The 26,255-nt window shown below is 49.8% G+C and overlaps 1 protein-coding gene across 3 annotated transcripts in view; it reads right to left on the bottom strand.

Annotated features, from left to right (window-relative positions):
• Positions 1-26,255, bottom strand: part of EGFR (epidermal growth factor receptor) — a 184,868-nt gene that overhangs the window by 15,550 nt on the left and 143,063 nt on the right. For all 3 annotated transcript variants that reach the window (XM_065883459.1, XM_065883460.1, XM_065883461.1), the window contains 12 exons: positions 26,092-26,218; positions 25,920-25,993; positions 25,066-25,156; positions 22,613-22,812; positions 21,452-21,584; positions 19,601-19,691; positions 17,542-17,699; positions 12,546-12,584; positions 10,407-10,548; positions 9,529-9,651; positions 8,803-8,901; positions 3,161-3,346 (listed from right to left, as the gene is read on the bottom strand). In XM_065883459.1, the coding sequence (XP_065739531.1) occupies positions 3,161-3,346; positions 8,803-8,901; positions 9,529-9,651; positions 10,407-10,548; positions 12,546-12,584; positions 17,542-17,699; positions 19,601-19,691; positions 21,452-21,584; positions 22,613-22,812; positions 25,066-25,156; positions 25,920-25,993; positions 26,092-26,218 (1,463 nt within the window). The remainder of the gene's footprint in view (positions 1-3,160; positions 3,347-8,802; positions 8,902-9,528; positions 9,652-10,406; positions 10,549-12,545; positions 12,585-17,541; positions 17,700-19,600; positions 19,692-21,451; positions 21,585-22,612; positions 22,813-25,065; positions 25,157-25,919; positions 25,994-26,091; positions 26,219-26,255) is intronic.

The following is a 26,255-nucleotide window of genomic DNA, read 5'->3' as shown; positions in this document are numbered from 1 at the left end:
CTTAGGTAAACAGTCACTAACCCAAGAGCAAATTTCTCTCTTTACAGCTGAAGAAACCATTACTTTCCTTTCCCTGCAAGGACAGACACTGCATCGCCACAGCTATTCAAGTACAGTGGCTTAGGTTTCTCTTGTGAAATAGGAAGCAGCTCCATCGCAGACAAATCTAACAGCTGCAACGTGAACCGACTCTGGATGAAAGTGAACCTAAACAGAGTTCAACAGGCAGAGCAGTGGATTGAAATAACAAGGTGAAATTCTGAGTACTATTATATAGAGCACTGTCTTGGAAAACTTGCAGGCCCTGGAAAGTCAACTCAGGAACTTTGGAAACTCATGGCTGACCAGGGCCCGGGCACAGCTGAACTCGCCCTGTGGCGGGCACTGCCGTGGTCAGGTGTTTGTTTCTTCCTCGTGCTGGCAGAAGACTGATTTTGGGGGTCAAATAAACTTCCATCTATGCAGACACTTGTGAACAGGCAGATCTGAATGTAGGGTTGCCAAGGAGAGACGGGGAAAAGCTCATGAACGAGAGAGGACCAGAAATAGGAGACGCTGCTCTAGGGAGAGAAAGTCGATATAGAACTAGAATGAGACAATGTTTCAGCTTAGATTTTCGTCACAAATCTAACTTAAATTAGTCAAAATATGGCGAAAAAACCAGAGAGGTGAGCGTGGGGTGCGTACTGGGGCCCAAGTGGGCACCTCACAGAGGCTACCCAGCACTGTTCTCGCTGCCGGGAGGACAGACGGCAGAGGCCCTTCTGTGGCCACAGAGAGACAACTCGCCTCAGAAAAGCCAGAATTGAGTTGTGAATCTCCCAGAGTCACAAGCCCGGTTCCGTACCGGGCAGAACTTGCCAAGGCTATGCGTCGCATCACGTAAGAAGTCGCTTTTGTGGAGCTGCCAACTGACACAAGATAGTCAGAATATGCTAAATACCTAGGCACCCTCTGGTGAGCTGGGCCTCTTCACCCAGGCAGGTGTGCAGAGCTCTGGACGCCCTGCCTGACCGGGGCCGCAGCAGCCAGGGCCTGGCTCTGATGGAGCTCACCTCCCAGTTTCCAGTTAAACAAGTAAATAAACCAGGTCTTCGCAGGTAGCAAGATGTGTTTTTAAAAAATAAAGCAAGTTAAGCAAGGTAATAGAGGCTGCCTGGGGTGGAGGGGGATAGCTTTGGTGATTCTCCTGCCTTAGCTAATCAGGGAAGAGACTAAGGAAGAATTCCTGGGGACAGGAGTCAGGACACGAGTAAACCTCCAGGAAAAATGCCATATTCAGCGAAAACTACTTGGGGCTAATGAGCTCCTCCCTGACCCCAGCCTCCGTCCTGGGCTGAACAGCGTCCTCCCAGATCTCATGCCTACCCGGCACCCCAGAATGTAACCTTCTTTAGACATAGGGTTTTGCAGATCTAATCGGCCTTGAGATGAAGTCCTCCTGGATTTAGGAATGACTGGTGTCTGCTAAGAGAGAGGGTGATCTGGACTCAGGCCTAGGGCAGGAGGCCACGTGAAGACCGGGCAGAGACGGGAGGGACCTGGAGCCACCAGAGCTGGGGCGGGAGGAAGGATTCTCCCCTAGAGCCTTGGGAGGGGCACGGCCCTTCTGACACCTTGCTTGGGAACTTCTGACCTCCAGGACTATGAGTAAGCTTCTGTTGTGGTAAGCCGCTAAGTTTGTCTTGCTTTTTGGTGGCAGCCCTAGGAAACTAACACAGTCAGACAGAGAAATAACCAGCCTTTTCATGAGACCACAGCACGCGAGGCGCACAGGCTCTACCAGGACCACTGCCTAGCGGCGGCCACGTGACTTCTCTGCTCTGTGACCGGGGTTACGGCCGAGAGCACCACGCGATGGGCGGGCGTCCGAGAGGCGCGCCCACATGGCCGCGTGCCGGAGCCTCCGGGGCTGTGGCTGAGACAGCGACCCCGGCGGGCACTGGAAGAAGAGGGTTGAGGCAGCCTCCCACCGCCAGCTTCACCCTTCACCCTGCACCGCTGACCCCGTCCTGTAGCAAGTGTCTCAGGCGGCTTGTGGCTGAGCGGAGCCCAGAACACGTTTTCGTCTGTCTTTAGTCACCTCCTACGCCTGCTGGGGGTTGAGCGAGCGAGTTCAGAGCATCCTCAGGAGTAAATCTGCAGGACCGAGGGTGCTGCCGCCCTGGGTGAGGCAAGCAACCAGGACCTGGATGGGGCCTGGGGGACAAGGGCCGCCCTGTCCTCCCTGGTTCCTGCAGGCTCCCAACACCCGCCCCGGGGCTGAGGGCGGAGCCTGCCCACAGATTCCATTCGGTATACCCACTGTCAGGAGAAACAGAATTTAGCAAGTTGGGTTGCAGACAACCGATGCACTACTGGCCTGAAGAGAGGGAGATCTGAAATGGAAGAACAGTCCTGTGAGGCCGTATGAGCAGCTAACACCTGGCTCATTGCTGTGCTCCTGGTCTCAGCCCCACCTGGCCACTGTCTGCCCCCTCAGCCCCTCCCTCGCTCCGGATCTAGCCTGTCGACAGGGGGACGCGTACGGAGCCCCATGAAGCAGCAGAAACGTCTGTTCACCTCCTGCCGCCCGCCACACGTCAGAGCCAGCACCTGTCTGTCTGCCTGCCCGGCCACTGTCACCTGACAGCCTTGGCCTGGTTTGCTGGCCTTGTGATCAAGTCCTGCCTGGGGGACAGCCACACCTCCTCCTCTGCTCCAAATTACCACAGGATTCAACAAAAAGAAGGCCAGGGAAATAAGAACACTAACATCAACCGTACTGAGAGCCCCCAGTGCAGAGAAAACTGTGCAAACGTAGCTGAATAATTAGATTTTCGACGTGCAGTGGGATAGGCACTGATCTGATGCAAAGGACAACTGATTCAATTTAATCCAAACTAAAGAAGACTGCATGCCACGCACATGCGCGCACACATACACACGCCCTCTTGGCAAACTCTATGCTGTCCTAGGATGGAGAACGTAACGATTAATTTCTTGGTTGTCTTTAGCTCCCCTGTGCCGCTCTTCTCCGGGGCTCTCCCTCAGGATCGCATCATCCCAGGAGGTGAGGCTGGGGCGGCAAAGCGACGGTAGCCACCAGTGCTGCCTCGTGGCCCTGCCGGCCCTCCCTGCAGAGCTGGGCCCCTGCTCCGAGCACGCTCCTCTGATTTACCTTTGCGATCTGCACGCACCAGTTGAGCAGGTGCTGGGAGCCGATGTTGTCCTTGTGCTCGCGGACATAGTCCAGCAGGCAGCCGAAGGGCATGAGCTGCGTGATGAGCTGCACTGTGGACGTCAGACAGATGCCCAGGAGGCGGCACACGTGCGGATTGTCCACACTGGCCATCACGTAGGCTTCCTGGGGGGAGAGGAGGAGAGGGCGCATCAGAAAGGCTCCCCGCCGTGGCTGAAGGAACAGGCAGACAGACCCTTTCCGGGTACAGAAGTCAAACACGACTTCGAGTTTGGAGGTGTGCGCGTGTGGAGGACAAGGGTGCCCGTGAAACGTCTAGTGCGGTGGGCGTTCCCGTGGGGTCTCTTGCCCGCGAGGCTGTGGAGTGGCTCGATGGGAGACGGCGTCCTCTGAGCGCACGTGCGGATTCTGCATCACAGAGGGGCCCGGGCAGCGCTCGCCATCGGCAAAGCGTTGGGTGAAAATGAGACCTGATGTCTCCAAGTTTGGGCGTTGCTGAGTCCTTACGAAGACCTCCACCTCAAAGCCAAAGATGCCGCCGCTTAAAACGGTGTCAGGGCCGGTGGGAACCTGTGCTTGGGGCCCACACCCTGGTGGAGACTTGCCTGCTGACTCCGGAACCCCGGCCTTGGGCACCGTGGAAGGAGATGCTGAGAGCTCTGTGTGTGGGGGGGGGTGTCGGGAGAGGGAGGGGGACCTCACCTCCCCACAGAGCACCGGGGGCAGAGAGGGGGAGCCACCCCCCACCCCCTGCACTGCCGGGACCACGGGCACCGCCGCCACACACGGCAGAGAAGCCCTTTCGGTGCTTCAGAGTTTCTGGCTCTGAACCGGACGGAGGACGTTACACCTACAGCGATCGCAGACTCCGCTACGGCCCAGGATTCGTTTCTGAAGAGGTGGTCTGCGTCGCCCCGCCTCAGTCTTGGGAAGGGAAATCCATGCTGCTCTGCAGAACCCACTCCCCACAGCCCCGCCCCTGCTAATTCGGAGGCTGCCGTGGCGGGAGCCTGGCACAGACCCACAGCCATGGACTTTATCTGAACCCTTCTGCTATCCTCGGGCGGAGGAAGCTGATTTCATTCACAACCATGCGCATAACTGGGCCTCGCTTTTGTCTAAGAATGAGGGAATCCTCAATTTCCACCAAGAAACTCCATCTCTTTCCCTTTAGAATCCAAAGGGGGGGGTGATATTTTATACAGACACAGAAGGGACCACCTGGTCTCCAAGAGAAAGTTCAGAGGCGCCTCTCCCCACCTGACCACTGCTGTGCTCGGGGTAGGGCCCTCTGTGCAGAAGAGAACACGGCCTGGGCCAGGTGAAGGCACGCCAGGGGGATGCTGGGGCAGGCACCGCAGGAGCCTGAGGTGACAGTGGTGACAGACAGGTGGAAGGGCACGCACACATATCCCTAAACACAAACGTGATGGCCTGAACCCCTCCCCTGGCCTCACTGTTCCTGGGGAGCCCACCAGGCCTCACAAAGCCTCTCCTCGCACAGACCCCGTGGTCCTCCTTCTTCTCTGCTCCCCAACTCTGCTTGCCTGCACCCGGGAGGGCCTTTGTCTGGAATGCCCTTCCACCTCCTCTTTCCCTGGCTGACCCCTCCTCAGAGGGCATCCCTGAGCCCCGATCTAAGTTAAACTCTCCTGGCATCTCGCAGTTTCTCCCTCGGGGGAGCAGGCTCAGTACGGCCTGCGAACTTGCCAGAGATGCCAACCCTTGGGCCTCACCCGGGGCAGGTGTGCCGTGTGAGATGCACGGAGCTGGGGCTTGTTTATCACCTCACCTCCCCAACACCTGCTCCTGCTACGTCATTCCCGTGGTGCCCAACACATCTCTAGGCACAGAGCTGCCTCAGAAACACCACGGCCGAACGACACTGAAATCATACGAGACAGAGACCATGCCACGTCCACTACGGAAAGAAACCCACAGCTCTGACATCTGCTGCAGAGCCGCCGTCTGTCTGGACGCTGCCCCAAGTGGAGACGCCCTGCTCTCACAGGCAGTCGGCCTTTCTCCTCGTCCGTGTTCTAAACGCGGCATCACAACAGCAGAGCAGGTGTTTAATACTATGGACCTTCTGCCAGCTCTTCACCTTTGAGAGGGGCTACTGATAAAAAGTTAAAACTGGAGAAGGCCTGCAAGTGGTTTCTTCTCAAGCCATTATTTGTCTGAAGAGGAAACTGAGGCCCAGTGAACGACGACCAGAGACCACATTTCTTATGTCAGGGCGGGGCCCACACCCGGGTCTCCCCCGACCCAGGCCCTCCCGGCCCTCCCCCGCTTACCCCACGCACCGCAAGGCCTTGTTGAGTGCTCTGGCAGATGGGCTACCAGAAAGCTCCACACCTTATGACACAGAAAGAGCACGTACATAAATATGTTTTGCATTCTCGATCTGTTGCCTGCCCTAAATTTAAACTGGAAAGTCTATGGAAACATCAATAGGCCATGCGATCGCCAGAAAAGCACAAAGCACGTCTCTCCCCCAGTCTGGGAAACTGTACAACCATAACACCAAAGAAATCCCCTGGCTGTTCTTATTTTCTTAAGATCTGGTGGAGACTTGGAAACATGTTGTATTCATTTTAGAGGGGAGAGAAATCTGCAGATCAGAGCAGTCTGAGCGGCCCATCTGCTGCGGGCCGTGGGGAGCTGACCTGGGGCTCAGGGAGCAGAGCATGGGCGTGGGTGTCCGGCCACACAGAGCCTGGAGCCCTGCCAGGTCCCCGCTCCTATTAAAATCTGGTACAGCCACAGATTTCTGGCTCCCGAAGCCCGGGCACAATGGGGATGCTGTCTGGTGGTGTGTCCTTTCAGCGTGTGCAGGAGTTAACGTGAGCTTTGTTTTTCTTGGAATCTCAAAGGTACACTGTGACCTACGGCAAGAACGCTTGGTATATTCCCCAGCCATCTCGGATCGGCCACCCCCGCCAGGCGTGCAGACTGGCAGGCAGAGCCCACGCTCGGAGGCTCCCAAGGCTGAGGTCAGAGTCACGTGGCAGGAGGGCCTCTGAGGCTCGGTGACCTCGAAAGTCTATTATTTTGTCCAACCGTTGAAATTTGGGGGGCCTTCCTTCTTGCCGTCTCCCTCATCTGTGAACTAGTTTACGTTAAAGACTGGGGAGAAAGGATTCCGCTAGACTTTAAACTCCTTCAGGAGAGGCAGAGGCTTAACTTTAAGAATATTTCTGAAAGTGTCCCATTAACTAAGCCACCACTGACCGCAGCGTGCGCCAGGGCTGGAGGGTGTGCGTGCTGGACCTCAGTGCTGGTCTGGGCAGGGGAATAAGAGTACGGGTTGCTGGAGCCATTTACAAGTGCGTGTGAGTGTTTCAAAGCCCACGCTCAGGGCTTCCCTGGTGGCGCAATGGTTGAGAGTCAGCCTGCCGATGCAGGGGACGCGGGTTCGTGCCCCGGTCCGGGAGGATCCCACATGCCGCGGAGCGGCTGGGCCCGTGAGCCATGGCCGCTGAGCCTGCGCGTCCGGAGCCTGTGCTCCGCAACGGGAGAGGCCACAGCAGTGAGAGGCCCGTGTACCGCCAAAAAAAAAAAAAAAGCCCACGCTCAGCCCCCTGGGCTGCCTGTCACAGAATTAACTTGCTTTTTAACTCACTGTTGAAACTGTCCCTCAAATCACTGGCGGCTGCCTCAGCTTTCCCTTCCCTCAGGGGCTCCCCACGGCTGCGCCCACACTGCGAGGACAGGCTCCCTGTGCGTGTGGGGCAGAAGGAGCTTCGGGAAAAGCAGGCGGAGGGCCTCGGGCTGCCGTCCCTCTGGTTACAGCCACAGGACAGGTGTTAGAGCAGGAAGAAGAAACCGGGGTGGGTGGGGGGACGCAGGGAGAGAAGGAGAGCAGGACAGAGACAGCGCAAGAGGCGAAATGGGACTTTACACTTTTTTTTTTTTTTTTTTTACCTTTTCAGTCTTTCCTTTCTCTATGTTCTACCCCAACTCTGGCCCACGAAAGCAGATTTCCTCCAGTTTTAGGGGTCCTGGAGGGCCCTTCTCAGTGAAGCTACTTCCTTCCCAAAGTATAGCTACTGTCTTCAAAATCGCCCTTACTCTGCGTAGTGAATATTGTTAAAACTCACATCTCAACACCGTTTTGTGAAGTTATTAGAATGTCTTAAATGAGTAACAAATGAATTAAGGAAGCAAATTCTGCAAAAAGATTTTCTTTTTAACGGTATAGGAGAAGGAGCTAGAGGTTGAAAGTGAAGAGACTTCACAAATCACTTGTTTGTTGTACTTCTTGTGGTTATGGAAATAGGAGTCGACATTACGTTAACAGACTGTACGTTAATTTGTAAACTGTGAAAATGAAAGATAACTTTGCCTGGTAAGCTATCATCAGTGTGTGAGACCTTCTGTTGCATGGTGTTAATACATCATCCTTCATGTAGAAGATACTGGGGTGGGACTTTCCTGCTGTGATGAAAGGAGAGGAGGCTGCCTGGAGAAAATGGGGTTGGAGAGAGTGCGCTCCTGGGAAGCTCACTGCCTGAACGCTTTTTTTAAAAAGGCCCATGTTTGCTTTGCTTACTGTATATTCTGTGGGTTAGATACAAGAGTGGGGAAATGTTATATTTGACCTTTGTCCTTCGTGGCTGTAACACGAACTAAGTTCTCTAGATTTTTGACTCAGTAAAGGCAGTCGTTTTCCTTTTTCATTGACTGTTTCCCTAATTCACCGCTGAGCCCCTCCAGCTCCTCTTTCACTGGCTCTGCTTTGGGACAAGAGCAAGAGAAACCCACATCCACCCCGGCAAGCAGAGGCCAGCGCTGTTAGCCCGGGACCCCAAGGGTGTGTCCACCGGAGCTTCCTGAGCTTCTACCTGCAGAGGGTTCTGCCCAGCTCCAGGCTGGCCCCTCCTGCCTCCAGCCTCTTTCTAAGACTGTGCAGCCCCCTCACTGGCTAGTGAGGGTCCAGGGAAGGTGGAAAAAGTTCAAGAGAATCGCAAGTAAACACATGTAACAATAATCTTGTGGAGTATTTCAAAGAGTCCATAAAGCAGCAATCAGCAGACGCTGGAAATAACCTTTAAATTACTTTGAGAGAAAGTACAGAAGGGGAGCAACAGATTATAGAGTTCATAGAGCATCACAGTGTTAATCCTAGGCACCTTTACAAAGCCATTTCAAAGATGAGCTAGCTGGTGGAAGAAAACGAACATGCATTTCAGAGTCAGAAGTAACCACGTGCTGGAATCCTACCCCAGCCACGTGACCCTGAGCATCAGGCCGCTTCATGCCTCCGTTTCTTCACTGAAAGCCTGGCGAGCACAACACCTAGAGCAGCACAGGCCCGCCAGCGGCAGTCACTGAGACGGCAGGGGTAAAGCCACGAGCACAGGGACGGCCCCCGGTGCATGCCCAGGGACCGCAGGCTTCCGTACTTTTGGGGGCCGATAAGAGAACGGAAGAGTCAGTCTTCTCTCCGAGAGAGAATTATACCAACTACAGCCAGAAGGAAAAAAGCCAGGAAAAGTGACCATTCAGAATGCGGTGATGACAGAGTCTAAAACAGAGCAACGTCCTGCCAACCACGAAGAAAGGTGGCTTCTGGCTTCCAGGCCTGCAGAGAACTAGAGAATAAAGCAGAGACTCACATCAAGAATTTCCTTGTTGGCTTTTGGAGATGTGGCTTCTCTTAATTCCTTGATAGCCACAGGAATTTTAACCTTCTCGCCTTCTGGGATCCAGAGTCCCTGTGACGAAGAGAGGTGAAGACATTGGCTGGCAAAGCATCATACACGTAACATGCGGCTCCTAGGCTGGCTGGGCAACACTAGTGACCCCACCCCAAAGGGCGAGGGGCTCGAGCACAGCTCTGCACCCAAGGCCACCGGTGCTGGGAGTCACGACAGCTCAGCAGCTCTTTAGCTATCCCGTTCCAGAAATCAGAGAAGTTAGACAAAACCCCTAAGCTCGTGCCAGTTACACAGTCAGTGTGTGTCATTTTGTCGAGAATTCTGAGATTCTGGGTCTAGGCCTAACTGAAATCAGACTATGCAGGGGGGATGTAGGAGAAAGAAATGAAGAGGAAGCTGTTCTGAGCTGGGCTTTATTCAGATGCTGCTGTGTGGTGAGAGGCAACCCTCTCTCAGACGGACTTGTGCCACCCACCCCTCAGAAAGCTCACACTGTCCTCCTGAAAATGTCTGTGCCGGTGTACAGATCTCACCGCACCAGTTACTTGTCACTGGGATTATAAAAGATTCCCTCTAGACAACTTGAGAAAAACACTGGCGTTTCCTAAACCCTCAGTGACACAAAGAGCATGTGACCACGATAAAGACCACCGCGGAGACGCCCGGGACCCTCGGGGGGCTCACCTTGTACACCGTGCCAAATGCTCCGGAGCCCAGCACCTTGACCTTTTTTAATTCCGTCTCCTTTAAGATCCTCAAGAGAGCTTGGTTGGGAGCTTCTCCGCTGGGCGTCAGAGGCTCGACAAGCTGTGACAGACAAGAGGAAGAGACGATGCCCGCCGGGCCGGGGAGAGGGGTGGCAGGTCCAGACACCAGGGGACAGAACTCGCGTTTCTCCCTCCGGAGCCTGGGACGCCTGTTCTAAGGCACTTGGTGAGACCCTCGGAAGGAACAGGGACTGACCCCTCCCCCCCTCAAAAAAAGGCATCCTTGAACAGAACAGCTCCTTTGCAATAAGTGCAATTTCTATTTCTGTGTCCGGGCCGAGAACACTTGGGGAAGGACAGTGCTCTGTGGTGGTCACTCTGCTAACCGGTCGGGCCCCGCACAGCCGTTTTGCTGTAGCTGCGGTGGGTCCCTCTTCCCACGGCCTCTGGCTTCTGACACGCCGTCGGACACGGATGCCGGTTGAGAAATCACGGACAACACGGTCACAAACGTGGCTCCAAAAGGAGCAGCCGCTGGTGTGGACAATGGCATTTTCCAAAGTAACACCTCCTGCGCTCACATTTCTGCGCGCCAGCCTTCCCCTTGGCCGGCCTGAGCGCCCGCCCCACGTGGGCAGCGGGCGCCCCGGCTTGGTAACCGGCCGTGGGACTTACCCTAGACACAGCTGCGTTCCCCTGGATACAAGTACTAACATGTGCATGTAGTTGCTTATAACTGGACATTCAGAGATTCTTCCGACTTTTTCTTCGCGATAAAAGGAGCACAGTAATACATCTTCAAAACGCAAACCTCGGGCTGCCGCGCCTCCCCGCCCCCTCGCGCGCGGCGCTCACCTCGCGCTCCTGCAGCAGCCGGCGCAGCGTGCGCTTGCGGACGATGCGGCGCCTGCGCAGAAAGAGGCCGACCCCCAGGGCCAGCACCAGGGCCAGCAGCAGGGCGCCCACCATCCCGGTGGCGATGGACGGAATCCTGGGCCTGGAACGAGGTGGACACGCAAAGGGGTGAGGTTTGTTACCTTGGCATTTCACATATTTCCCGTACGTTCTGATAGCATGACGTCATTTAGGGCTAGCTCAGAAAGTGGAATACGGCGCAGCTCGTAAAGGAGAAAGGAGGGCGGACTTCGAGCCCCAGGGCAGGGTTTCCAACTTCCTTCAGTGTAGGAGCCTGCTTTGTCGCATGTTTTACACTGAAGTATCATTTGGACTTCTCCCTATAGGATCATACTTTTCATCTGTTGATTAAGAGAACACATCATTTAAAAAGTAACTCAGAGTTCAGTCATGCTTTTCATATGAATCTGTGTGGCTCCCCGGAGTGTCTTCACGCGTTTGAGGCACGCCCTCCGCACGTGACACTTGCGATGTCTGCTGGCCAGGCTGGAAGGAGGGACCCTTTCAAACCTGTGGAGACTTCCCGAGGGGTCCGGGGCTTTCAAGATGGCACCAGAGCTGTAGGAAGTGCTGTAGCATGAGTGTGGAGGGGGTGAGGAAGTGACAGGATTTCCACACGGACGGCAGAGCTGTCAGGGATGAGTGATGTCATCCTGCAGCCCCCCCTCCCCCCATAGAGCTCGGGTCAGCAAACACCCAAAACTCAGGTTCTAAAGCTCACGGGGAAAGAACCGTCTGAATTAGTAGATTCTGAATTTAGAATCTTCATAAAGCTTTTATTCTCCAGCACCTGTGCCATCTAAGCTTCTGGCAAACTTCATATTTTCAGGTAGAAATGTTAATGAATATCAAAGATTAATCAGTAGCACCGTTTGCACCTAAAAAAACGTGCCAGTGTTCTTACAGATTTCTCCTAAGTGCGTCAAATGTACTTCACGTAAATAGTATTTATGACACTTTCTTCTTAGCAAGTGCAAAAGCCATCTCCTGAGTTATACCATCTTCCCAGTTAATGCAGTTTGAATTCATGGGTTTTTACCATTTTGAAGGGGACACTGAAAGATATAAGGAATAATTTGTACAGAGTATGTGTTCCATGGGAAGTAGGGGGAGTGAAAAGAGAAGAAAAGAATTAAAAGGGTAAAAATATAACGAAGAATGGTCGTTGACCGGTTTCAGGGTGGGGGATGTGATGGAAAACCTCATTACGAAGACGCTGACTGAAGCACGAAGAGAGGACGAAGCTTGCTGGTGTCCTCGTGGCTCAAGTGAAGAGGGGCGTAAAAGGAAATCTTTATCTTTGAGAAACTGATAGCAGGAGGGATCAGTTATCTTGGCTAATTCTTTGGCAAGAGACTGAGCTGACTGGCATTGAGGAAGGTTGTTGGGGGGAGGAATTCTGTAAACATTACTGGAGATGGCAGAGGTTCCTGGACGTTTGGCTGCTGTTTGGGGATAACTGGTCAGTGTCTTGTGTATAATTCTGATTCTTCGATAGACATTATTAACTGATAGTATCACTCTTTCCTGATGAGTCTGAACAGGAAGTCCCAATTCCGCTTTTCTCTCTGCAGCATTTCAGGCAATGACGGCAAAGTGATCACAACTGAAATGCTGAAGGAAGTCCTGTGTTTAGGAAAGGAAGTAAGGGGAGAAAGTCTCCCAAGGTGGAGCTCTGTCATTGAACAGACGGGTCATTCAAACACAGGTTCATGGTAGGGCCAACTGGGTCAGCGAGGAAAGAGGAGGGAAGCTGGAGGAGGAGAAGGACCCAACAACCCTGGTGACCTAGGGAGCAGGGCTGCATGTAGAAGCGCTGGGCAGTGAGGCTGGCTCCGCGTGGAGGGGCCCAGCACTCCTGTCCTGCCCTCCCCCTCGCCCCCCCCACCCCCCCTGCCCCCCGGCCCCAAAGCACAGCCAGCAGCGTGGGCAGGGTGAGCTCTGCTAGGAATGCCCAGGCGGCCCAGGGTGAAGTGAGAACCGGCCAAGGCAGAGGGCAGTCGGAAAAGAGGGAAAGCACCACCCTCGCCCATAGCGCTCTTGGTCATTTCTGATCAGGTCATCAAGTGTCACACTTACCCACTCACTGCACAGCCTTCAGAACCTGGCCCAGCACAGCTGTAGGAATTGAAAGAGAAATACACATTTCGATCATTTTACTTCTTTAGCACTTTTTCTTGGAGAGTTTTTTTTTGTTGTTGTTTTGTTTTTTTGCGGTACGCGGGCCTCTCACTGTTGTGGCCTCTCCCGTTGCGGAGCACAGGCTCTGGACGCGCAGGCTCAGCGGCCATGGCTCACAAGCCCAGCCGCTCCGCGGCATGTGGGATCTTCCTGGACCGGGGCACAAACCCGTGTCCCCTGCATCGGCAGGCGGACTCTCAACCACTGCGCCACCAGGGAAGCCCTCTTGGAGAGTTTTTATTAAATCATAAGGCAATGTGTGTTAAATGACTTCCAAATCATTACAATCACACTGCGTCTCAATACTGTTTAAGCATTTGTTTATTGTGCATTTATTCATGTGTTCATTCACTCAGCAGGTATTTTTGAGTGTCTACTCTGTGATAGGGATTGTTCTAGCATTGAACAAAGTAGACATTTCTGGTCTTCATTATTGACATGTTTTCATGTCTTCCATTTGACAGAGCGAGCCCACAGCTGGCTCTAGAACATCAATGTGGGCAGGAGGTAGAGGGAGCTGAGACCAGAACCATTTCCTGGGGCACACTGATAAAGGAGCGGGGTGGGGGGGGCAGATGAGTGAGGACATGCATCTCAGGGGCAGGGAAACGGGGACGATGATTTGAGACCCAGAAAGCCAGGGGCTGGCTCCATCCACTTCCACACAACTGCAACGTTGTACGTCAAGCAGGGACATCATTTGTCCTAACGTGACCCCTCAGCAGCTGGGTTCCCGCTCTGTGGGGCACCACCATCTGTTATTTTGATTACAGGATGATGGTTGAAAAGGCAGACTAAGTTGGCTTTGAAGGACAGCAGTGTTTGTCAATAAAAACGTCAACAGGAAAATAAAATATTCCAACTAAATGGAGAGGACTGATCACGGCCTGGGGAGAGATGAAGAAGCCTGGTTCAGGTATGTGAGGGGACCGGTGCTAAGTTAGATGCACACTGTCAACTGGTTCTAATCGTTTTCTGTCCCATTCCAAGGGCTCTGATCTCTGTACTCTACTCCTCTTGGTTCTGAAGGTCTGAGACCTCTTTTCCATGGCGTCAGACAACGCAGTCTCGGCCCTGCAAGCTTTCGAGCCTTCACCCCTACACCCGACACAGGCTTCTTCAGGCAGTGGAACATGCAAGGAGTTCTCCTTTTTTCACAGTCTTTTATCTCCTAGGATAATCGTCAGAGACAACATTCTCTAATGGATAACCACTGGTAAAATTAATCCCTCCTCAAAATAGCCCTCCTCACTAGTGTTTTTATATTTTCCCATAATGCCTGTTTAGTTTCCAGGCCGTAATAGAACGGGAACTCTATGCATAGTGGTGCAAACTGGAATTGCAAACTTTGGACAAGAAGCAGGGTCTCATGCAGCCTCTGAAAGTGCTGCTGGGAAACCTATGGGGTTTCTAGCAAGAAGCTATGGACAAGGGAGACGCTCATAGGGAGAGCTCAGCCAGTTTACATTTGAAGAGCTGATGGACAAGGGTAGTGATTGGACAGGTGCCCTAAGAGGGAACCACCTGAGTGTCAAAGGATTAAGGGGTCCTTGGGAAAGCTGGTGGTGCCCTGCATAGTTCTGCAGGAATGATTGTCAAATATCAAGCAAAAGAGGCCATATCATGCTATCATTTAATTTTGTCAGAAAAATTATTCCTTGTCTCCCACTTGATTTATTATTTTTTTGTTACATGTAATTAAAATAGGCAAAATTTCGTGTCATTTCGTTTAATTTATTGGCATAAAATTTCAAAGAAGCCATCCCCTGACGACTTACTATAAAATGTGGTTCCGTTTAAAAGTGGATTTGCGGACTTCCCTGGCGGCGCAGTGGTTTAGAATCCACCTGCCAATGCAGGGGACACGGGTTCGAGCCCCGGTCCGGGAAGATCCCACATGCCGCAGAGCAACTAAGCCCGTGCACCACAACTACTGAGCCTGCGCTCTAGAGCCTGCGAGCCACAACTACTGAAGCCCGCACACCTAGAGCCCGTGCTCCGCAACAAGAGAAGCCACCGCAATGAGAAGCCCGTGCAGTGCAACGAAGAGTAGCCCCCGCTCACCGCAACTAGAGAAAGCCCGCGCACAGCAGCGAAGGCCCAACGCAGCCTAAATAAATAAATAAAAGTGGATTTGCTTCAAGTTTGCTGACCCATTCCCTGGGGTAAGCAGACCTGCCCTGCGGGAAGGGCACGGCTTCTGGAAGCAAGCATGCGCCTGTCACCTGGGCTTTGTCACTGCTGGCTGATGAGTCGTGGTGACCCCAGAGCCTTTCCAAGTGTTTCTTTAACAATACAAATGGGGAAAGCAGCGCGTTCGCTCTTAGTCATCGTTGAGACTATGTGTTTGATGATGCTGTGCACATCGCGGATACACAATAAAAGAAATGTTTTCTTATTTCCCCTCACCTCATCAATATTTCTCCATATTTAAAAAATTAAATCCATTTTTAATACGTAATTCCTTTGGGAGAAGATAGAGATAGTAATAACAAGATTACGGAAAACTATATATTTTTCCACCAATGCTATATGCTCACAGACACACACACATATAGAAACACATTTATTTCCCAAAGATAGAAAAAAACAGGAAAAATGTATTTATTTTATATAGGTAGTATAATTCTATTTTAGAGAATCTTCTCTGAAATTGCTTATTTTGGGGAATATGAAAAAAACAGACTAAATGAAAAACTAGCAAATTACAGTTTATACTATGTTTTGTAGAGTTTGCAGAGTGGTCTATGTAACCAGTGTGCTGGTATACCCAAAGGGAAAAATATGAAAAATCTTGAAATTCCTACCAAGAAGGTATTTGGTAAAGTTCCGAATTCATTCTGGATTTTAAAAAAAGAGTTTAAAAGTAGGAATAGATAACTGTTTCTTTAACAAGATAACAAGAATCTCACACTAATAGCAAATATTGTTCTTAGTGGTGATTTATTACAGCCATTCCCACCACCATCAGATATAAAATTCTCATGTCCACTACCATTGTATCTGATATTATTCTAGAAATTCTGGCCCTTGTAATATGATTTGAAACTTTTGGAAAAGAGATGCAGATACCATTACTGGAGATGATCTAACTGTTTTCCTGGAAAATTCAAGACCATGAACTAAAACGCTAATTTCAAAGGAAGTTCAGCAGAGACCACTAATACGAGATGAATATACACCTCCGCCAAAAAAAATCAAAGGCTATCTTATATATTAGATATAATAAATGAGGAGATATACTAGAAAACAAGGTCCACTTCACAGTAGCAAAAATAAATCCAAAATGTTTAGGCAGAACATGAAATAACACAACTAAAACTTTACTGAAATATAAAAAAGAGTATCTGAATGTATGAAGAAATGATCATTTCCTGACTGGGAGTACAAAATATTGTAAAAATGTTAGCCCTACTCAAATTAATTAATTGGCTTTAGTGGGGTTTGTGTGTGTGTGTGTGTGTGTGTGTGTGTGTGTGTGTCTGTGTTAAACTTGGTAAAATATTCCAGATCACTTGCAACACACCAATGGCTTAGACTAAGACTAGAGGGAGAAGACAGTCACACGCAAACCACACAGGAAATGCCCAGGCTTCCTACATGTTAGCTGGGGAGTCAGCTGCCTGGGACTGAAACTCTTGGACCACAGGGTCATGGAATGATGGAGCCCTTCCATTTACCCTCATGATGGCTGAAACTCAAGAAGGAAGGTGAAACGACGGAAGTTGACCAGGGTACCAGTCATTCCCAAATCACTTGTCTCCAGGCCCAGGCTCTTCCAAATAAATGCAGTTAAAATAGGTTTTTTGTAAAAACTTAGGACATACTCGGAAAATTTTCAAGACTCCTGATGTTTAGAAGTCTAACTGCAAGGTTCTGCACCCCTTCAGAACACTAACCATCACTGTCACGGTCATAATTACCACCATCACTACCAGCAGGACTGGCACCGTTACCTCCTTCACCAGCATTATAACCGCCACCATCGTTACTGCCACCTCGTCACCAGCTCCGCACCGCCATCTGTGCAATCGCGGATTGAGTGCTCGTGTGGTCCACGCACTATTCTAAGTACAGTACACGTATTAACTCAAGATCTCAAAAATCCTGTGAGCGATGCAGTCTTATTATCCTAATTTACAGGTGAGGAAAGTGAAGCACAGAGAGGTTAAGACACTTCCCCAAGTCCACACAGCTAGTAAGAGATGGCTCCAGAGAAGAGTAACGGTGCCAAATAAAGTTGAGGATTATAGAGAGATAGAAGGGAATGTGAAATATATGGGACAACTTCTCCTTCTGATTTCTAGTAGTCCAATTTCATTGTCAAATTTATCATGTTAGTAAATAAGATATATATGTTCTGAGTGCTTCTACTAATTACAGTCAAAAGTTTTAATTTCCCTATTAACAGCTTAGCAATCAACTAGCTAAAAGACAAAGCACCTTTAGGCAACATTCCAGGCAATGTTATCTTCTATTAATTGTAAACCAATAAAAGATTCCCACAGGAATCCCAGTCATCGGGAAAGATATATATATATATATATATATATATATAGACACCTTTGGGGATGGGGCAGGACCTCTGCTCTTGTTCCCCCTGTCCCTTATTCTTCTTGTCGGGACATGCTGGCACCGCAGAACAGGGCCCTGGCACGAGACACACCTGGAGAGGCTGAGAGGCTCTCCCGCCAGCACCACGATCTGCCCACGAGCGTATCATTGCTGCTGCCGTGGCCGTGGGTCCAGAACACCTGGAGGAACTGACTCAAATACAGACCTCTGTACTTGACTGACTGGAAAGTCCGGAGACATTTTCAATCTACAAATTTGCAAGATGGGAAGCACCCCGTTCTGCCTTTTCCTTTGCAGACCCAGAGCTTCCCGCACTCACCCGTAGGTGCAGCTGGCGTGGCACAGGTGACACACATGACTGGCATCTGCAAACTTCCAGATCAGGGTGCTGTTTTCTCCTGTGACTCCAGCAGGGCAGGTCTTGACGCAGTGAGGGCCGTCGATGTTGTGGGCACACTTTACACAGCTGCCTGGTCCCTGCACCAAGGTGGAAAAACCGTTTCATAAATCAAACATTTACTTATGTCTCTCGCTTTTTCAGAATGAAGTAACTTTTTTTTTTTTTGCAGTACGCGGGCCTCTCACTGTTGTGGCCTCTCCTGTTGCGGAACACAGGCTCCGGACACGCAGGCTCAGTGGCCATGGCTCACAGGCCCAGCCGCTCCGCGGCATGTGGGATCTTCCCGGACTGGGACACGAACCCGTGTCCCCTGCATCGGCAGGCGGACTGTCAACCACTGTACCACCAGGAAAGCCCCAGAATGAAGTAACTTTTTACTTAAAATGCTTATCATGAAAAAAAAATCAAACGACGTGGAAGTTCTTAAAGTGGATAAGCTCTTCTGTGACTGTGCTTGCCTGATGTGACCACTGTTAACAGCTGAGAATAAAGTCTTCTTGACTTTAAATGTGTACTTTATATACATACATATATATATATATATAAAACATGAAAGAAACTGTACTACGTGCTTTATTACATTTTACTCAATACACTGTGGGCATCTTTCCTTGTCAAAGCATTCTTGATTGGCCTACATGTATATTTATATCCTTATCGGTCAGATGGACTTCCTTGTGAACGGTGTTTGGAGTTGAGGGGGCCTCTGTGGGAAGCTGGACTCACCAAGGCCAAGCTGAGAAAACCCACACCTACATTTCTGCAGTGCTGAGAAGGTGGCACGTGTAAGTGCAGTGGTGGCTGCGTAATTAACTGTGCAACACGCTAAATTTGATTCTGTTGGTCAAATGTGAATGCGTCGGTAAAACCCACAGAAATGAATGCACTGGGGCTGCTTGGGTTGTGTCCGCACACTTCACACAGGGCTGAAATAACGTGGGTAGGGGAGGGTCTGCCTGCTGGCTCAGTGCTCTCAGGTCTCAAAGACTGAGTATTCCCAGAGCCAGAACAATCAGATGACTAACTCAGTCAGCATCACCAGTTATGATGAAAATTTAGCCGAACACCAACCTGAAAACCAGTGGTTTCCTTTGTAACCAGCCATTTTGGCAGCCTGTACCTCAAAACTGAGCCTTACCGTCTTTTGTCTGATTTAAAGAACTTCTGAAAAATGTTTTCCGTTACTAGATTTAGATATGGCTGTTGAAATTCAAATCCAAACAGAGCTCCTCATATAAATAATACTGAGAATTAACAACATGGGCACACGGGTGTGAGAGGGACCTGCATTCTCGCACTCTCTGAAAGATTATTACTGAACATGCAGATGTGAAACTGAATTCTGAAAACCTTTCCTTTGTGATTAAAAAATACTCTTCAGGGCTTCCCTGGTGGCGCAGTGGTTGAGAGTCCGCCTGCCGATGCAGGGGACGTGGGTTCTTGCCCGGTCCGGGAAGACCCCACATGCCGCGGAGCGGCTGGGCCCGTGAGCCATGGCCACTGAGCCTGCGCGTCCGGAGCCTGTGCTCCGCCACGGGAGGGGCCGCAACAGTGAGAGGCCCGCGTACCGCAAAAAAAAACAAAAAAACAAAAATACTCTTCAAATAACGATAAACTCATGTTAAATAAGAATTTGGTGATATTTGATTAAGACAATAAAGCAATGAAGACAGATGTCAGGAACACTGAAGGCTGCCTGTGGGTGTGCCCCGTCCACAGGGCGCCCTGATCTGTGGTGTGAGGACGGGCATCACCACGTGCATCTGGGGTTGGACAGAGAAGGGGAATGCCCGTGCCAGCAGGGTATGTGCTGACTTCCCCTCAGTCACAGCCCCCGACGGCTGTGAGATGGCACGGCCTCAAGTGTGGACGGGGAGTGTGCTGGATGCGCGTCCCAGCAGGCACGGGGTGACGGGGGTGAGGGTCATCCTTGCGGGCTATGGCTGACGTGTGGGGTGACATTAAACATGCTCCTTACGTGTCCCGTGCAGGTCACGTTCATGGCCTGGGGCAGGCATTCCGGATGGCACTGCACGCACTCGGAGTTTTCAATGAACTCCCTGGGCTCTCTGACGGGAGAAGACGGGAAACTGGTCAGTGCCGTCCCTGGAGACCCTGCTGCAGGATGCTGTCTGGGTTCACCTGTCTGAGAGCTCAGATGACACAAATCACCTCTCTTAGAAAGTCAAGACAGTTTTAGGTAAAAGTCGAATGGCCGGGAATTTAGGACTATACTGTAACGTAATAAACCGATTCTTGTCAGCAGAATCTCTGGTCATCTTCTCCTGGAACAAAACCATCAGCTTCCGTTATAATCAAAACATCTTCCCTACATTTTTTCTCCAGGTGCAGTTTTTGAATATTAGATAAGCAAGGCAACACATGGGAAAAAAAGAGAAGAAAACAGTCCTTAAGGTATCAGTCCTTAAGATTTAAGATACCCCCTCCAATATCAGATTCATGGATATTTAAATTAAGCTGCAAAGAAACGGTATCTAGGCTAATGCCTGGGAAAAGGAAAGACAGCTATTAAAAGTTTCCTCAATGGTTATTCCTAAAAACAGCAAGTAGGGAACACAGGCGTGAAAAATTTTGCTTGTACTATTTTAACCATTCCTCAAACTTAGATTAACGTTAAGCGACAAGCTGATGTTTGATTGAAAAGACACTGTAGTTGTGGCAGGTGTTAAGACGACTGGTAATTAACTAGGCAGTGAACAAGGAGTGTTTACCCCCAAAGACGTGGTCCGTGAGTCCTCTCAGGCAGACGGCATCAATTAAACCAAATACGTCATGGGACTTTTTCCCTGTGCTTCTTCCCTGGGTTACCACACCTACTGCAGGAGCCAGCCTCGCAAGTGGAACAGGTGCTTCTGGGCACTGGGGTTCTCTAATGGGCAGACCCGGGCGCCACCGCCGTGGATATTTTAATCACCTTGTCGCTTCAAAGAGACGTCAGCACTGAAGACGTGAGCGCTTAGTGTCTGTTTGCAGCTGTAAGGACTGCACCAATATTTCTTGTTGAAACAATACTATCAACTATGCAAATTACTCTGTTAGGCTAATGAGCCTATCAGCTAAAGGTTCTTACAGAATTGAACTTGGTCTTCTCATCCTGCTTCCGAGTATTTCTGATCTGAGCTGTAGCCCAAGCCCTGATAGTGAAACAGAAAGGAAGATTTCCTAGAGCCATCTGTAACTCCTACGCTCTTCTCTATCGTGAAATTTCTTTTTCTTTAAATTAAAAACAAAAATTGCCTCTGCCAGTCTCTATCCTTCCATTTTACTTTCCTATTAATTTATTTTAGTCATTATTTGTGGTCATTCAAAGCCTTACTCAATATCAAAATTCCCATAGAATCAAACGGACTGTACTTTTTATTGATTGCAATAAATTCAACAACTGTTATACAACTGTTTATTTCTTTGTCCATGGGTATATTTGAAGTTCTTTGCACTGTTCAGTGTGTCTTGAACATAAACAAAAATTAACCAGGAGCTGTGTTTTGACACAGCAGGAATGCCGTGCCACAGTGGCCATGGTCTTGGCCATCTGAACATCTGAACCACGGAAGACTGTTCTGTTTGTCTTGGGGACATTGTGCAGCTAGGCAAAATATAAGATACTTCCAGATAGAGAGAGACTCTATAAATCGGATTGGATTAAGTAATGAAAAAAGTTTGTCCGCTTCCCTTTGTGATTAACAGTTGTCAACAAACAAAAACAAAGGAAAAGAATCCGACTGATTAACCATAAACCTATAAAACAATCTTAAGTCTTGTTTTTTTTAAAATCAAAACATAGGGATTAAGAAACAAAGCCTCTTACCCCTTTAGAACGTTGCACTTCTCCACACACTCCCTGCCACGGCTGAAGTTTCGGCAGGACATGCAGTCTTTGGGTTTCGGGCCCCAGCAGCCCTCTGACGAGCACAGCGGGTTACAGACGTGGCCCATGGCCTCTGCAAAGACAGGGTGAGCCACACGGGTCAGCAAGGAACAGCGGCCAAGGGCCCTGTGGGTGAGGTGCTCAAACACGTGCTGGGCCCCCTGGTAGAAGCAGTGATGCAGGCAAAAAAGGGCTTCCGGAGGCCCACTGCAAGTCCCCTTTGCCCTGCTGGGTGCTGAGTGTAGCTGGATGAAACACTCAGAGCTGCCGGAAGAGCACGGGAAGGGTGTGGCTCCTTGCTGTGTGCGAGGCACACAGAATCTCACCAATCCTCTCAACTGTACTATGGTGTGGGAATCATTATTACCTCCACTTCATGGATGAAGAAGACAAAGCCCAAAGATTTACGTAAACTGATGAAGGTCTCAAAGCCAGGAAGGGCTCCAGCCAGGATGTGAACTCAGGTCTGCTTCTGCCGGTGGCCAGGGTCTCACAGCACAGGCTATGCCGGTGCAGGCCCCGCTTCAAAAGCTGACTATGGCTCAGAACTCAGAACTGGAAATGCCTGTGTGAAACAGTCATCCCATTCCAGTGTGTGTGTGTGTGAGTGTGTGTGTGAGTGTGTGTGTGTGTGTGTGTGTGTGTGTGTGTGTGTGTCTAGCTAAAGCCACTGGGGATGAAATGAGCAGGGAGGAACACACAGCTAAAATGCAATATAACTGGGGGAAGAGGGGTGGGTCGGGATGGTGGGATGAACTGCCATGTATACACTAATATGTATAAAATAGATAACTAATAAGAACCTGCTGTGTAATAAACAAAATATTAAAAAAATGCAATATCATTAATACTCAATTTAGTTCTGTAAATTACCAATAATTGATAGCCTAGACTTCAAGGCAAGTTCATCCTATGAAATGAGAATGATCTAGAAACAATTCTGATGAACTCCACCATTACGAATATACAGATTTCTTTCGATTGGCTTCTTTACGGATGTAAAAAGTAATTTTAAGGTTTGGGAATGGTTCTTCAATATTCTAAATCAAAATAAACGACCCGTTGGAACCATCTCCACAATCGACCAAAGCGATGACTCACCGCACTCTTTTTCACTCCTGTTGTTTGTAATTTTGGTTTTCTGACTTGAGGTCCCAAAGAGTTTTTTCCAGTTTATTGTATCTGCATAGCACAACCTTCGGTTTCCTGAAATGATCACATCTCCATCACTTATCTCCTTGAGGGAGCGTAATCCCAAGGACGTTATATCCAGGCCAACAACCGCCAGAGAAAACTGACCACTAAGTTGGAGAGAAGGAAAACAATGTCGTGAAAAATTATGAAAACACAGCCTCATTAAAAACTTTGCTTTTCTGTACCACTTTAGATTTACCACAAACTGCCTTCCATGGGTTGTTAAGTCATGTTGTGGAAGGTACGTACTGCAACTTTGGAAAACTGCAAGTGCTTTTTAAAGCTAGTTCAGGGAAGAGCTAGTTCCTTGTTCATTTAGCATCTCTAATCCCAGTGGCAGACCAGGGGCTGAATAAATGTCTTAATGTCATTATTTGATTGGCTGCATTTTAATTTTGCCTGGGAATTGAGAACATGTTCTAAGTTCTCAAATATCCAAATACACTTAAGAGATCATAGGTTCATTTTCCCATCCATCCATCTACCCATCCGTCCATCCATCCATCCACCCATCCATTTATTGAACAAACGTTTGAGGTAACATGTGACTCATTCTAATTCTAGGTTAAGTGTGTGTTTCCTATTCTCAAAAAACCTTTTGTCTAGTGATGACACAATCATATGAGTAGATAATTTTAACCCAGCAGGGGTACCACGGAGGCAAAGAGTAGGGATCTAAACAAGTCTGCGGAGGGGGTCTCCCGGAAGTGGTGAGGCCTGACTGTCAGGACCTCGGGAGCAGGAACTATGATATTTTCTTTGCTACCCAACCCTGTGCTAGGATCCTACGGGGTGATCAGTACGTGTTCATCAAGTGACCAGGTCAAAGTTATTCCGACTGAACGGAAGGAAGTCCTGAACCACCTGCAGGAGAACGTGACAGGTACTAAGAACCATGAACTACTGCTGGAGGTGGGCGGGGCCTGGGAGGGGAGCCTGGGAGGGAGGAAGAGGCCAGAGCATGGACCACCTTAGACACCACGCGGAGGAGGTTTTTGTCTGCAAATGATGGGAAACCATAGGAAGGAGATTTGCATTTTTAGGAAGCTCACTGGACACCAGGACGTGGAATGGGCCAGTTGAGACAGTACAGTAGAGAGAGTGATAATGAAGGCGTGAGATGACAGAAGGCAAAGCATAATTTGGAGACTCCTTCTTCTCCTTGTTTCTTTTTCTCTCCCCACCCTTTCCTCCCTCTGTCCTCCCCACAGCCTGGCTCCTGTGTATTAGACCTGCACCCCTGCTGTTAGGAATCCCCCCAAACTGTGCCCAGGGGAGGCAGAGACAAAGCTGAGGTCTTCCCTGCAGGGCAGGGCAGGTTTGGCTTTGCTGAGAACCAGGGGTCACACTGCCCCAGGAGGGACGGTGCATCCTTGGACTTCTCAGCACATGCGAAAAGGAAAAAAAGTCATCTTTATCTTATTTAAATCCCTAAAACTAAGCTGAGAGGTACATGCTAGTCGCCCAAGAAAACTAACCTAAATCTCTCATCTCTGTATGAACTTTGGGCAAAAGAAGTATTCCTGAGAACTCAGAGCACAGGGGCCTTTCTGGGAAGTGATATGAGCTGCCTGTTTAGCATCAGCGATGCAAAGCCAAGACGGTTTTTGGAAAGTGATGCTTATTTCACATGTGCTGTCGTCTGACTTTCCTTAATATTGCATAATATCACGTAGCCCTCTGAGGAGTCAATTATGGGAAAGAGTTCTCGGAACCAGACGGTTTCCAAGGCAGGTTTGAACAAGAGAGTCCCAAACTTCCCCTCACCACAAAACTCTTCATTACCCTTGTTACGTTAAAGGTGCTTGTGTGTGTGTGTGTGCGTGTGCGTGTGGGTGTGTGGGTGTGTTTCACTCTTGGAGCTGGAAAAGTGGAAATCCTGAAAGAAACACTCAATGTTAAAAAGCCTCTCAGGTCCCCTGAAATGACTTGCTGAAAAGGATGTGTGACCTCAGTGCTGTTCTTGCCAGAAGTGCAAAACCTCAGCTGAATCAGGAGAAAACACTGGCTATCCTACAAGCTGCCTGACCGATACGTTTCAAAAGGGTCAAGGCCATGAAAGACAAGGAAGACAAGGGACTGTCACCCACTGCAGGGACCAAGGAGACGTGACAGCCGCGTGCAGTGTGGGCTGACGGAACACACAAGGCGTTCATGGAAAAACTGGCGAGATCCCAGAAAGTCTGCAGTTCAGTTACTACTGATTTACTTGATTCTTGTGCCGCGCTGAGGTAGGGTGTCACCATCGGGGCAGCCGGGTGAAGGATGTGTGGGAACTCTCTGTAGTGTCTCTGCAGCATAAGTCTTATTTCAAAAACAAAAAATAAGGGTCTACCAGGCTTTGGCTGGGGTCAACTTACTGTTGCTTCGTCCTGCCACGTATGATTTCCAGGTTCTCAAAAGCATGGAGGCCAGTCCTGTTTGCAGGCCAGGCCTGAATCAGCAAAAACCCTATAAGGCAGAAGGAAGGTTCAGGCACACACCACTTAGAAATTTCTGTTCTGTGTGAGACATTATTGTAGGATTTTCAGGAGTGTCGATGAGCAGGAGAGGTGAACGTTCTTCTCGTCATCTTCCCGAGCACACGCCCGCATGCGTCGCTGTGCACCAGGCACGCTGCCCCTGGGCCGCCGCCCGGCGCTCACCCCGCAGGCTGTGCTCCAAGGGCGAGACCCCAAGCAGGCCGCCGTGCTCAATGACAGCGGCCGGTGCCGAGCTGTAGCGCCACAGGGAGGCTGACATGGTATCCTTATTTAGTTCCAATTCTCCAAACAATTTAGTCTGATTATTTCTTTTTTAGGGATGTCGGAAGTGGAGCTCTGATGGGTCCCGGGCCCAGGCCTGCCGGTGGTAGAGCAGGATGTGAAGTGCGTCTCCAGGCCCGGGAGCCTGCTGTCCGCTCGCCGCTGCCCCCCCTCCCTCTACCCACCACGCCCTGGGCTGGTCCTCGGACGGCTGGCCTGGGCTGGGTGGTGAGAGAGCAGACATGTTCACACCACATCATGAGTGACCTAACTCTTTGCTTAAAGAGCTCACCTCTCGAGTGCAGGGGAAACTGCATTTTTGAAAAATATCGAAGAACTGATTACTCATGAATGGTAGCATTTCAGAATAAATGTTTTTATGCCAAAGGAGAAGAAAATACTGCTAAATGTTCTCTCCATAAAACACTGATTTCCTGTTTATGTTCATATGATATGTTAGCGGCACACACCTGTTATTTCCTTTACGGTTTTTAGAATGTCCAGTTCCTTTGGGTCCAGAGGTGGAGTACGTGTGAAGGAATCACTGAAACAAGTAACAGGACGATCAGTAACATCCTGCAGGTGAACAAAGCTGATTTCGTTTTTTTCTATTATATCAGTAACTCAGAAATCTTTACTTACCCCTTAAATGCTACTGGCAGGATATGAAGGTCTCCACTGATCGAGGTGCAATTTCTGAAGTGTTTAATATTTGTAGCATTTATGGAAAGTGTGTCTTTAAACTCACCAATTCCTATTCCGTTACAAACTGTAAAGATAAGGGAGGTGTTTATTCCACTCGCATT

The sequence above is a fragment of the Phocoena phocoena genome, chromosome 9 (assembly GCF_963924675.1).
Source record: "Phocoena phocoena chromosome 9, mPhoPho1.1, whole genome shotgun sequence".
NCBI classification, from domain to species: domain Eukaryota; kingdom Metazoa; phylum Chordata; class Mammalia; order Artiodactyla; family Phocoenidae; genus Phocoena; species Phocoena phocoena.
This window is presented reverse-complemented; position numbering and strand designations above follow the sequence as displayed.